Consider the following 14,146-nt stretch of genomic DNA (forward strand, 5'->3'; position numbering starts at 1 on the left):
AAGACTTGGAATTTATTTTGTTTTTATAGAGTTTCTTGCAGAAACAATGCATCGAAGTAGAGTTTAGTAAAAAAATGGGCTTCCATGGCCGCATGTTCGGCCCATTAGTCTGTGAAAAATACCTTTTTGTCTGATTCGATTCGGCCCATTAGTAGAGTTCCGTGACCAAGGGTTTAATCTTTTGGAAAATCATAAAGAAATTGAATTTCAATGCACGGCCACAGGCACAGGCACAGGCACTTCCTTTCTCTGAATTAAAAAAAAAAAAAAAAAAAAATGCGTTCCCTATCATCGTGGCTTCCTCTAACCCCCCATCATCCATCGTCCCGCCGCATCATCACCTGCTCCGTCGCCGGAGCCTCTAAACATTCTCAAGACGTCTCTCTCCTCCGCCGAGCCGCCGACCTCGCCGATCGCTCCGCTGGCTGCACCTCCCCGCACCCCAATTTCGGCTGTGTAATCACCCGGGGAAGCTCAGACCAAGTAGTTGGAGAGGGTTTTCTCTATGCCCAAGGCACCAAATGCGCCGAACTACAAGCAGTTGAGGCTGCCGGAGAATTGGCCCGCGGCGGTGTTGTGTATTTAAATCTTGAGCCGGGAGATTGCTATGGAGATCACACAGCTGTTTCTGCTCTGGTTCAGGTGCTTATCTTCTTGCTTTCTTTTGGTGCCCCTTATTTTTCTCATGGGGTTATTGTGGGTGACATTTTATTATTTAGGCAGGAATCTCACGTGTGGTCGTGGGTCTTCGGCACCCACTTCAGCATTTGCGTGGGAAAGCCATTCAATCTCTCAGAAGTCAAGGTATTCAAGTTCATGTTTTGGGAGAAGATTTGCAAGGTCGACAGTATGAGGTAGGTATTCAACTTCATTTTTATCCTGGCCTGCCTGGGTCTGTCATTCCCTCCATCACCAAAATACAATCTTCTTATCTTTTCCTAAATTTCAATTAGGAAGCTCTCAAGTCTTGCCTAACTGTCAATGCGCCTTTGCTTTACCGAGCCACCTTTCATGTTCCATTCTCAGTTCTCAAATATGCTATGACCCTAGATGGTAATCAGTGACAATCTCCATCCCTCCCTCTCTCTCTATAATCTCTTTACAAAATGTCACTGTTAGAATTTCCTAACTCAAAGAAAATAATTGTCCTTTTGAAGGAAAAATTGCGGCTAGTAGTGGGCATGCCTCTTGGGTAAGCAGCAGGTTATCTAGAGGCCGAGTTTTTGAATTGCGCGGGAGAAGTGATGCTATTGTTGTTGGTGGAAATACTGTACGTCATGATGGTATACCATATTCTTATATACTGAAATTTCTTATCTGTTAACTTAGGCCTCAACATCTTTCAGTACACTCTACCCAGTTGGAGTTTATTGATGAATCCTTATATTCAAGGATTAAAGAGGTTGTAAGTGTTATCTTTAATGTGTCTTTCATGGTTAATAGTCAGGATTTATCTATCAGAGGCTTACCTTCTTTGTTTTTAAAATTTTCCTGTTTGATTTGTATTAAAAATACTTGTTTTAAATTTTTAATGTTATCCATGGAACTTGTCACACAATTGTCAAGTCGTGTTACCAAAAATCTCTATTTCTTCTTTAGAACTCTGTAATCCATACCAACCTTTGTTGAGGACTTTAATATGTTGTTTCAATTTCATCATCTAACAGAAGTAACTTTAGTGTGATCTCAGACCCTCAACTTACCGCAAGACATGGCGGTGGCCACGTCCCAGTTCGAATCGTGATGTCCCAGACCTTTGACCTGCCCGAAGAGGCAAAGCTATGGAACGTACTTGAAGCTTATACCATAGTTGCTACACAAAGGGGAGCTAGGAAAGATCTACAAAAGAAGCTTGCAGCCAAAGGGGTTGAAGTGGTTGAGTTTGATATATTAAACCCGAGAGATGTCATGGCATATTGCTACGACCGGGGCTACCTCTCTGTGCTATGGGAGTGTGGTGGCGGCCTGGCTGCACCAGCTATTTCCGCTGGTGTTATTCACAAGGTACATCATCGTAATACTCGTGCTTTGAGATGTTAGTGCATGGCATTTTTTTCTTATACGCAATGGGTCGAGCTGATAGTTGTATCTTTTTTCATTTCTTTCTGATAGTATTCTTTTTCGTTTAATATTACTAGAATATAAGAGTACCCACGATTGCATTCTATTTTTTTTTTGTAAATTTAATGATTAACACATACATCTGAAAACTAGTTTATCTGTGAGATTTTTTGTCTGATATTCCTGATTTTAGTGGTCTTTGGACAGAGCAACCTATCTCTAGGATTATGGATTGATCAATCGTTAACTGTTCTTTCAGGTTTATGCTTTTGTGGCCCCGAAAATCATAGGTGGATCCAATGCTCCTTCACCAGTTGGTGAATTAGGGATGGTTCAAATGTCCCAAGCTCTAAATTTGGTTGATGTCTCCTTTGAACAGGTGATTCTTTTCCCTAAAAGATCCTGGTATATGCAAATTGGAGCACGTGATGTAACAGCTGAAATAAATGCACCAGAACCATTAACAGCTGAATACTGATAGCAGGGCAGAGCTGAACTTCAGCTGCTGAACATTGCTTTAACCCCATTACTTCCTGCCTCCAAATAATAACAAGAACAGGGTGTTTAATTTAGTGGTAGTGTGTGTTTTGGGAGTTGCTTGTGGTTTAGGTTGGTTGTGCAATGACAGTTAAATTTATCGGTCAACCTGAATTTCTGTTGTTTTAATTGCCCCAAATAATCTTTAATAACCCATGTAACCATTCTTCTTATTTGTAAACTGACATGACAGATCGGACCTGATATGCTGATAAGTGGATATCTTCAGCCCATACCTGATCTTTTTCCTATGATTCCCTCTGCCAATGAAATCCCATCTATTGATCCAACTTTATCTCCTTACGAAACAAACATAATATCTTTCTATAAGACATGGGACCCTTTTGGAGCCTTCTCAAATTTCTCTGCTCATCCTATTGAAATGCCTTGTGAAAATGGAGAGCGCACCGTGTGGCCAAGTGTGGAACACTATTATCAGGTGAACTATATAACTTCCATTCTTAGATTCGGTAGAAAGGTTGGGCTTCATTTGGGACTCGATTGAGTTTCTAGAGTTAAGCATATATTTTTAAGTGGTCTTATTGCATTATGTTTTATTGTTTTGCAATTGTTTATTTTCATGAAGGCACACAAGTTTGTAGGGGTAGATAGTCCTGTTGCAAGGGAGTTTGTTGAAAAGATAAAGACAGCAAATAGTCCGGAAGAAGCAGCTCGAATGGGGAGGAGATTGCAAAGAGAACACCCCAAACTGGTACCAAAAACTGCATTTAAATTATAACAGAAGATATATTACTTCATAGTACCATTATTTCTCTCGCTATATTTATACGGTCTACTTTTTGGTTTTACTTTTATGTGAGTAAGAGCTTTCGCTTTGGTTCATTGCGCTTGGTTATTTTGCTGAAGCCATTAATGCTGAAGTTTCCCTTCTGATGTGTTGTTTAGTGTTTTTTCGGATTTGTTTAGAGAACTTCTATATGGTTCAATGATGATCCAGACTTATTAGGGCTTTGTATGAAATTTTTACCAAAGTGTTTATGGAAAACAAATTAAGTGAGGTTGCCTACCATAATTGAAATTTTGTCATACATCTTGGTTTTAGTGGTATTACTGTTGTTGTCACCACCGTCCTCATCACCATTGTTGTGTATTTATATCTCAAGTGTTTTGCATATTGGTATAGGTTCGAGCTGATTGGGAGAGCACCAAAATTGATGTCATGTACAGAGCCCTAAAATGCAAGTTTCTGACATACCCCCACTTGAACACCATGCTTTGTTCAACTGCTGGTTCTGTGCTTGTGGAGGCATCCCCACATGATCTCTTTTGGGGCGGGGGGCGGGAAGGAGAAGGCCTGAATTATCTGGGGAGACTGCTAATGCAATTACGGTCCGAAGTGCTACGGAAAGAGGCTTCTTCAAATTTTACCTTAACCCAATCAACTTGATTGTTCTGCTTCATTTTTGTATGGCGTTATTTTTAATCAATAAAATGGATTTGTCAACAAGATCTGTTTTCTACTTTTAGGAGGAATAAAATATCCAATTTTTGCTATGTTTGCATATGTGGATAGACTTCCTTTGATACGCCTGTTTGCATTAGGTGTAGCACGTGGGCCTTAATATAAAACTTTGCATTTGTCAAGTTAAAAGAGTTCGTAATTCAAAGGGCCCGCAGCAAGTACTTGTTTTCTGCAACTAAAAACCGAAAATTGTTTTCCAATATTTATATTTAAAAAAAAAAAAAAAATGTAAACGCTGATTAGGTCTGCACGAGGATTTTTCCTTTATGGAATATTGTACATAATCCCAACTTCTTCCTCCCTAAACAACTCCTAATTATTGTTTTGAAGTTTTTAAGAAAATTACAACTATTATTAATATTTGTGTAATAACCAAGTACGCATTAATTGAATATTCAAGTGTGCATTTTAAAACATTTGAAAAACGAGTGCGAGGATCAAAATAGCTTTTAACAACTGTCAAAATATGTTTCACCTAATCAAAATTACGTACCAGCTGTCAGTAGTTATATCTTAACTGAAACAATAGACAGGAGATGGCATGTTTGCTTTATCTCTACTTTACAAATCAGTCCCTAGAAGTAGACTTCTAATAAAAATGCTCCATTTTTGTTAGGAAGAAAAGTCTTGCGAATTACAAACTATAAAAAAAGGCCAGAAAAGAAGAGTAAGAAGAAACCAACAAAGGATTTAAAGGAAAAGCAGGCTAATAAAACACTCGTAAGGAGTTACTTTAGAAAGGAAGAAATAACAGACAGCATAAAAAAGCACTTCAAATCACTGACCCGGTATTCTTGTTCCTTTAAATGGCTATTAATGACTTGTGAGAAAAGAAGTTGGTAATTGCAATACTTGAATGAAATCCCAGGCAATGAAACATTAAATCATTGTGTTACTAAACTACCACTGTGTACAACATATTAGTGTTTCATAAAATTACACCCCGTGGACGTAGATGATACTCTCATTTATCTTTTTAGGTTCAAAGCTGTGAAATGTTGCGTATCAGTTTCTGCCTCTCCAATGCTGCTTTTGCATTTTGGAGGGTGAAAAGAATTAATTATAAAAGAAGAGGATAGCAGGCCTAATCTATCTTTCTCAGGGAAAATTTGAACGCGGGCATTACAAATACATGCAGCTTCAAGTGTCAGCTCATGGTATTCAAACAAACATGCACGTGAACACTATGGTTAGTGACAACAAAAGAACAGAACTTTGTGACACTGATCTCCAAGCAGATCCTATGTCATGTGCATCAACGGTGTAGACCTTCCCGGTCTTGTCATCTTGTATTTTTATGGTTGATGAACCTAAAATAAGGCCCGTTAATATCCAAGCAAAACAAAACCAAAATGGAATTTAACAAATTATGGTTTTTTTTTTTTTGTCAAGCTGATAACTAAAGGATGCATTTCCTAAAATACTTGTTAGTGTTTCTCCCTTATTTGGAAGATAATATTACGTAGCTTCGATGAGTATCAACTTGCCTGGATACCTCAATTTTAAAAAAAAAAAAAATGCAAAAAAGAACCAAGAAGATGCTCCTTAATAACTGGTACGCATTTGTGCATTAGATTTTATAATATTTTTGTTCTTTTTATCTTTTTAATGCAATGGGGGGGGGGATGGTTGCTTACAGTTGTAGTCAGTCCACCCAATGACTTGGTTTTCCAAGTCATAAACAACCAACTTATTGGACAGCACTAGATCTGCAAATACAAACAGTAAATAAGTAAACTAATAAGACACAGCAATCTAAAACAAGAAATAATAATACATCAAAAATTGGAGAATTGAATTGAAATGCAGTTAACGGTGCATATACCTCCCAAAAGAAACATGTCTCTTCCATCCTTGGATTGCAGACCTCCATTTTGAAACCCAAAACAGTAATCCTTCTGTTAAGTACAATAGTTCTGTTTTAATACTAAATATAACATCAACAACAACAACAACCAAGCTTTTAGTTCCAAACAAGTTGGGGTAGGCTAGAAATAAAACCCAACCGGAGTCACAAAACCAAAGTCTGTTTTAATACTAAATATAAATATGATACCAAACAATATACTGCCAATTTTCATTGATTTACTCAAGACAGCACTTGAGAAACTTCGGTGGCAACCGTACCGACCGATTTAAAAATTGTTTATATGATGGAAATTCGAATTACCTCATTTTCGAAAAGATAGTCGTGTGGGTACACATGCAAAGTCAGAGAGTCCTCAAATTTGAAAATGACTTCTGGGAATCCTTCATCAATACTGAAAGGGTCATTAATCACAGACTTAGATTGAATCTAGATTTCTGCAAGTTCTGGAGAAAGGAAAGAAAAAAAAAAAAAGAAGTTGCGCCCCCGCAGGTGTGTTAATACAACCCTTCGTCTTGCCAAATCTAGATACATAATTGATCATTTGAAAAGAGATAAAGAATGACCATTGTATTGCACCAAGCAATTTCAATGGCGATAACAATACTGTCAAAGGCTTAAGCTACATTTAAACAACCCAGGGGAGGCATACCGATACTAGAGAGTACCATGTACTGGTCAGGTCAAGTACTGGAGTTGTTTAAAAGGACCTACAAAACTAAAATAGCACATACTTTCCAGTGTATTGGAAGCACGAGAATTCTTGCACCGTTTGGAAGCTGAGATCAGAATGGCTATGGAACACCTACAAAATCACATTGAATTAAGCAAAATTAACATGAACACGAATGTAAAATGCAAACTCCAGTTTTCATTTTAAAAAAAACTACTTCAAATGATGATAAGCACCCCAGAACTTTCAAATTGTTAGTGGGCCCTTCAAATGATTATGACTACAGAATAATAATCCTTATTAAATCATTATTATACCAGAGACAAATCTATGCTGATGCTTGCAAAAATCTCACCTAATTTACATGCATCGTCAATCAATAAATGCTATGACATGCCATGAAAGAAAATGGCAGAGGCTAGCATTTACAATTCTATCAAGATATTAGTTTTTTTTTCTTTTTTTTCTTTTTTTTTTTTTGTTTGGAGGTAAGTATCGAGATATTTGTTACATTGGTTCAACTAGTATTTATAAACATATTGTCCAAATATTCTCAATAGAATACAATGCATTTCTATAGGTATCATCACTTAATTAACTTGTCAATTTACATATGAATTTGAGGCTTTCTTTAATGATGTTAACATGCTGAACAATTAGGGGGTGCTTTGTAATATGCAAAAGTAACAGTGTATTTTCAGATTTCAAGAAACTAGAGGTGCTTTTGGTAAATTCTGAGTACCTTATCCCATACTGCCTTATAAGCTGTCTCTGGAAGATACGTCAAAGTGGTACCACTGTCAATAATTGTACCTTTCTTGTCACCAGTCTCAAAAATGTCGGTTGGTAATTGAAGTAACGAGCCACCAACCATTATCCCCTTTAGGTTTACGTTGTAGTGCTGTCTAATGGATAGGAAAAACATTTGTTTCACCACTTAGCTATATAAGAACAAATCAAAGGCAATCTAACTATAACTATATTCACATATATCCAGTTTGTGAGATGAAGCTAGTGGAAATTACGGAATAATTGATTTGTGACTGAACCTAAATGCAAAATTTGGTAAAAAATGTCTTCTACTTGTTGCCAATTTAATTTCCACATCTCACTTTTAATTCAGATGCTTTTCAAGAACCAATTAATTAAGGAATTGGCCTTGGTTGAGCTGAAGCTACAAGCAATAGAAGTATATAATTGAGAGGAAAAATAAGGGTCTTATTGTCAAGGATTGAAAAATGTTTAAAATGCTGATCCAAAACAAACAACTGAAAGTAGAGCAAATTAAACTTCAAATCAATTCAATTTTGACTAAATTAACCTACTCAATTCATAATAGCCCTCACTTGTGCAATTAAACAGAGAGAAGATAAGGAGAATTACGCACTGGTCAGGTACCAAAGGGGTAGTCTTCATTTTGGGCTGCACCACATCTCCAATAGCCCATATTCCACCTCCTTTCACAGTATCCAAGCAATGAGAGAAGACTTTCTTCACTTTACCAGCAGAAGCCAATTGAGTTAACACTGAGGAATTTGATTGACCGAAACCGAGAATTCCATCAAGCGCTTCACTAGAGGAACCCAAGTCGCCACCTTGTTGTGCACCACACCTGTTCAAATAAAAAGAGGCTGTGAATAATCAACGAGTGGGTTGCTTTACAAGCACTGATGCAGTGTGGGCCCAATATAAAAGGTTGACATTTGCTCGTCCCTTTCCCAGTTTAGATCAGCATACCTTGTGATAATTTGTAAAGATTCGCATAACTGCCACATGATATGATTTATACAATGATAACAACATAAGAACAACAAATATTGCTAAATAGAAAGGAACAACACAGAAGATACAAGTATTTTCAAGTTGATCAACTAGGGTATGTCTGATTTCTGAAGGCAAGTTAATAAAAAGCAATGTCTGTCTTGCAAAACAAGAATATTCTCGATATTTCTGCTTCCCCTACTTCAGTCAGTAACTTTGCAAATTTAGAATTATCAGTACTATCCAAGTAAATTCTACCAAAATAAAATTATGAAACTTCATCGCATTGACCAGTACCTCACTAATCCAGATCTTAACATTAGTAAACTATTGAGATGGTTGACTTACTTGGATTTGATCAAGTAAATAAAACTGTCATTTTTAAACCTTTGCCAAGGTCTCTGGTGTAAACGTCAAAACTACTTCACAAAGCTTAGAAAATACATCACAATCCTCCCATCCCAACATTACAATTAGCACCAGAAAGTAGGTGCACTAAAGCAGTGCCTTTGTGTTCTCTTTTCTCTATGCTAATTGTTTTCAGGGATCTGTTTAAATCCCAATATATTCACCTAAGGCTGCCAGCACATTGGGATGCACACATTTTTAATTGAAGATTGGCAATTAACTGTTTGGGACTAAAGGCTTGGTTGTTGTTGTTGATTGACAATTAACTACAGACAAGTCAACACTTGAATAAGCTAAATTTGACACTGAATTTGTATTGTTTCACTAGTAGGCAGACACTTGACACGTAGGCCCACCTTATAAGGCCTGACTGAGAGTTCGTTTAGCAAGCCTTTGCCTTTTTATTTGTTTATCAGTTAGCAGTTAGCACCCATCCCCCCACCTCCAAAAAAGAAGGACAACAAAAAAATGAATCTTTACCAGAAACCATGCAAGCCCTGAATTACCATCCATGAATAGGGGAAAAGAGGGGAACTTCAACAAAATTTTCAGAAAAAAAAAAAAAAAAAACAGTCTGTGCATCCATGTGCGCATGCAAATACGAGTATGACACATCCGCTCGTACACATGTGAGGGAGCAGTTTTATATTTAGTAGCGCACACATTCTTTTTTTCTGTGTAACAGGGGCATATGCAGTAAGCTTTTACATAAAAATATGTAGTGGGAATAAAGAACGTACCCAAATGTGACACTAGCATTGGCAGTTCTTGTTAGAGAATCACCAATTACTTGGTTATAATGTACAACGTCAGTGACAAAAAAACCCGTAGTAGAGCTACCATCCCCATACAATACACTATACTGGCATGGTAAATCAGATCTACACCCTGGTAGGTCACCACCATAACTAGATGAGCAAAAGCTCTCTTCACACGAAACCATGGTCCCGCTTTGCGAACCCCTCAAGTCATACAGCGTCAGTTCTATCTACACCCAATATTTCCAACAAAAAAAAGGAACCAATAAATATGTGTGGCTTGGTGATAATATAATAAATTATTTGATATGTGCCCCACTAGCAACAAAAATATGTCAGCAACGCTGTTCTCTTATGATCAATATATAGTATAGTTATATTAAAACATCACACAATCTGATGCTGGATAAGTATTGGTTGATTATTTATACATATACTGGTCCTGTCTGGCTTAGTGTAGTCTTAATGGCTCTATTTTGTTAGCACCAATTAAAAAACTAAGCCACTTTGAACTCCTTGGTGCTTACCAGTTGTAACAGAACACAATACCTAATCCAACTTATATCTATTTGTTCTCTTTGTTTTAAATATAGTATTGGTCATCCAGAATACTATTCAGATCCAATACCATAATGAGCTGGTCAATTGTACAGGTACTGGCAGGTAAAGAAATCCAAGATATAAAAGAGAAAAAAAAAAAAAAAAAGTTGTATGTACCCCAAGGTCGCTCTTTTTGGGACAACGTGAACATGAGATACAATTCACCCATAGTAAGTCGCTTCCAGTGTCAACTTGCACGTAGTAATTTTTTGGGGGTGTACCAATCCCGATCTGAGCAAAATAAAGCCTGCATTATTTATTGAAAGAAAGACAACTCTTAACGGGGTGTTACTTAAACAATAATAACAAAATAATATTAAGATCTTTGTAAATTGTCCCCGTTAATAATTAACCAATGACAAGATGAAACCATGACACAGTTTGGACCTCCCCCTTGTGGAGGAATGGATTTGAAATTTGAATGGCAAGTAAAAGGTGGATCTGTGGCATAAATAAATTTAATTTGAAATACATGAAGGCCGTTAAAAGAATTTATAAAATAATAAAAATATTGAAGTGAAGGAAAGGAAGGAAATGAAACCCGGTTCCGCTGGGTAATCCGTTGCCACCGAGTGGCAAATCGACAGCAGAAAGCATCCGTTGGTGCCGCCTGACATCGTGGGCCCGCATGAAATGTACATTTCGCCTCTGTGGGTGGGTGAGAAATTTGTGCTTAACTTGAAAAACACCAATTCCCAAAGCACATGGAAATGGAATGAAAGAATTGAATAGGTATAGGAAGAAGAGAGAGAGAAACAAGTTGAAAGCCATGGCAATACCCTCAGTTACTCTTCCTCTCTGCGGACATTGGGAGAGAGAGATCTCTTTCTTCTTCTTCTTTTTTTATCAATCCTTAAATATTCCTTAATCCTTGTTCGAGAAATGAGAAGTCTGACGGGTGGGACCTTAGGCTTTACTTTTTTTTAAATATAAATATAAATAAATTAAAGAGAGAGAGAAGCAGCTTTGGGCCTTTTAGGCTTTGCTTTAGTTATGGACTAAACTAAAGTATAAAAAGGCCGTGGGCCGTGGGCCTCCCTCGGTAACTAATAATAACAAGCAATCTGATTCTGAGGCCTACTCATATTCGAATTCGAATTTGAGTTTTGATTCAGACTCTCGAGCTATCTCAAATAGACCACCCGACACGTCTAAACTCTAAATTTATGTTACTTTAGAGGATCCGGACCTCTAATTGTCACCGGTATCATCGTAATTATATCAAAATTATGACAGCAGATTGAGACTTTTAGAGAGAATTAATTAATTGTCATACTATATGTTATATGTATATGCTGATGTGCAAACAATTAATGAGAGATATATATATAGACTATAGAGTAGTAAATAGTATTGCTTGTAACTTGTAAGGGAGTCAGTCATAATTATGACCAACTATTTGACATTCAACTCTAATATATATAGTTCAAAGTCTTCAAATTTCCTTTCGAAAATCTCAACTAATAACAATCAAAGAATCAGCTTCAGTGTGTCTTTTGTTTTCGTTTAAATTTTTAGAAAAATCGAATTGTTATAGAAATAAATTAAAATAAGTTATTTTAAAATAATATTACCTGTGTATCGTGTATCAGACATTATTTTTTACCATATTCCATCTCTTTTGTGCAAGATTTACAATCGTCATGGGGTTGTCACTTCTTAGGATACAGTTATAGAACGATTTGCAATAACTCTGCAATATTCAGCATAGCAATTTGAACTGATTTTTTTATTTATATCCAAAAAAATATATAAATTTAAAAAACTAACAAAACTTCTTGTTTATTTTGAAAACTACCCAAACCGGAAAAAAAAATTCCAGTTTCAATACCAATTTCCGGAAATTGGATCCTAAATCCGGAATAATTTTTTTCGGATTTAGGATTTTTTTTTTTTTTAGGATTTTTTTTTTCCGAAAATTTTTTTTTTTAGGAAATTTTTTTTTCGGATTTTTTTTCATTTTTCAGTTTTTATAATTTATTTATTTACTGTATTGAAGTATTACAAATATTTAATATATTTTTTTAAAAATAGATGAAATACTATATAATTTGATTTATTCGAAAGACTGCTACAAATAATCTGGATCAACAATTTTCATGCCGGATTTTTTACGACCATAAGAAAAAATAATATAATATAATATATGTATATGTATATGTATTTATAATATAATATATATGTTAAAAATTTTATTCGACCCGAACCGTTCAACAAAAAATTTTATTCGATCCGAACCGTTCAAAAAACAGTGATTTTCTACCCATCTCAAAAAATAGTAAAAAAATATCAAAAATTATAAACTTTCATCCCCAACCATATTTTAATATGGATATCATGTTGAACGGTTCGGATCGACAATTTAGACTTTGAATATGAAGAAAATGAAGATATAAAATATGAGGTATAATGAGGTATAAAAAAATGAGGCATTGGAATCCTCGTTTAGTGCCTCAAAAATTCAATTTAAGTTTTCGTTCAACATGATGGATATTTTCAAATGTGCTTGCAGATCAAATTTTATATTTTTCTAAATTTTTTTACTATTTATTAAGATGGGTACAAAAATTCAATGGTCTGAATATAGCGATTTTGTTAAATACTTAATAAATAGTACAAAAATTCAAAAAAATATAAAATTTGATATGCAAGCACATTTTAACATATATATTATATTATATATACATATATATACATATATTATATTATATATACCTATACATATACATATACATATACATATACATATACATATATTATATTATATTAATTTTTCTTACGGCCATAAAAAATCCGACATGAAAAATGTTGATCCGGATTATTTGTAGCAGTCTTTCGAATAAATCAAATTATATAGTATTCCATCTATTTTTTTTAAAATATATTAAATATTTGTAATACTTCAATACAAAAAATAAATAAATTATAAAAACTGAAAAAAAAAATCTGAAAAGAAAAATTTCCTAAAAAAAAAATCCTAAATCCAGAAAAAATTATTCTGGATTTAGGATCCAATTTCCGGAAAAAAAATTTCCGAAAATTGGTATTGAAACCGGAAAAAAAAATTCCGGTTTGGGTAGTTTTCGAAATAAACAAGAGGTTTGGTTAATTTTTTAAATTTATATATTTTTTTGGATATAAATAAAAAAATCGGAATTTGAATAATAATATTTTGTAATATATACTATACGGGAATGATGTGAATGGATAATGTAGAAGGAGACGAGTAGTAGGGTAAATTATGACTATGCATTTTTTATGATATGTATTACTTTTTTTATATACATATAGAAGATATGATATTTTGATTTTATTTCAATTAATATCGTAAAAATATGATGATGTAGATGAACTATGGATGTTGATTTTTTAACTCATTAATTTATATAAAATCAAAATTAAAAGGTGATAATTCTTTATGTAAACATAGGGATAACAATACATATCGAGGAGGGTTCAAATGCACCCAAATTTTTGTGCACCCAAATGCACTATATTTTTCAAATCATTTTTCTCTATTTTCAAAGTCCGAATAGTCAATCCGAACCGTTAGATGCGATCTATATATTAAGATGTGCTTGGAGACCAAATTTTATATTTTTTGGAATTTTTTACTATTTATTAAGCCACTTTGAAAATCGCTGATTTTACATTTTCTGGACCATTGGATTAGCGATTTTCAAAGTGGGTTAATAAATAGTAAAAAAATTTCAAAAAATGTAAAATTTGGTTTCCAAGCACATCTTAATATATAGATCGCATCTAACGGTTCGGATTGACTATTCGGACTTTGAAAACGGAGAAAAAAGATTTGAAAGATAGAGAGTATTTGGGTGCATTTGAACCCTCCTCATACATATCACATCTAGCAATTTTATCTTGATCATGACATTTAAATTTAAAAAAATTTGTTGTTAAAAAATAATAAAGGCACAAAAAATAAAACATAAAAACAGTTGAACCTTAATTAGGGATTTAGGGGTGTCAATAGTATCCTC

At 34.7% G+C, this 14,146-nt stretch overlaps 2 protein-coding genes across 2 annotated transcripts; one reads left to right on the forward strand and one right to left on the reverse strand.

Moving 5' to 3' along the window:
* The first annotated feature begins 230 nt into the window (after positions 1-230).
* LOC144552076 (cytidine/deoxycytidylate deaminase family protein) lies at positions 231-4,111 on the forward strand. Its single transcript, XM_078300169.1, has 9 exons — positions 231-642; positions 720-854; positions 954-1,053; positions 1,158-1,283; positions 1,691-2,004; positions 2,321-2,440; positions 2,792-3,037; positions 3,185-3,310; positions 3,743-4,111. Exons 1-9 carry the CDS (start codon positions 277-279, stop codon positions 4,004-4,006), a joined length of 1,797 nt encoding a protein of 598 aa, XP_078156295.1. The 5' UTR covers positions 231-276; the 3' UTR covers positions 4,007-4,111.
* An 825-nt stretch (positions 4,112-4,936) lies between these two features.
* LOC144552080 (aspartic proteinase 36-like) lies at positions 4,937-10,961 on the reverse strand. Its single transcript, XM_078300172.1, has 10 exons — positions 10,690-10,961; positions 10,266-10,395; positions 9,531-9,778; positions 8,009-8,233; positions 7,364-7,526; positions 6,683-6,753; positions 6,252-6,342; positions 5,907-5,979; positions 5,719-5,790; positions 4,937-5,391 (listed from the first exon to the last, which is right to left on the reverse strand). Exons 1-10 carry the CDS (start codon positions 10,917-10,919, stop codon positions 5,243-5,245), a joined length of 1,452 nt encoding a protein of 483 aa, XP_078156298.1. The 5' UTR covers positions 10,920-10,961; the 3' UTR covers positions 4,937-5,242.
* Between the last annotated feature and the right edge of the window lie 3,185 nt (positions 10,962-14,146).

This window comes from Carex rostrata, chromosome 3 (genome assembly GCF_964058835.1).
Source record: "Carex rostrata chromosome 3, lpCarRost1.2, whole genome shotgun sequence".
Lineage (NCBI taxonomy): Eukaryota > Viridiplantae > Streptophyta > Magnoliopsida > Poales > Cyperaceae > Carex > Carex rostrata.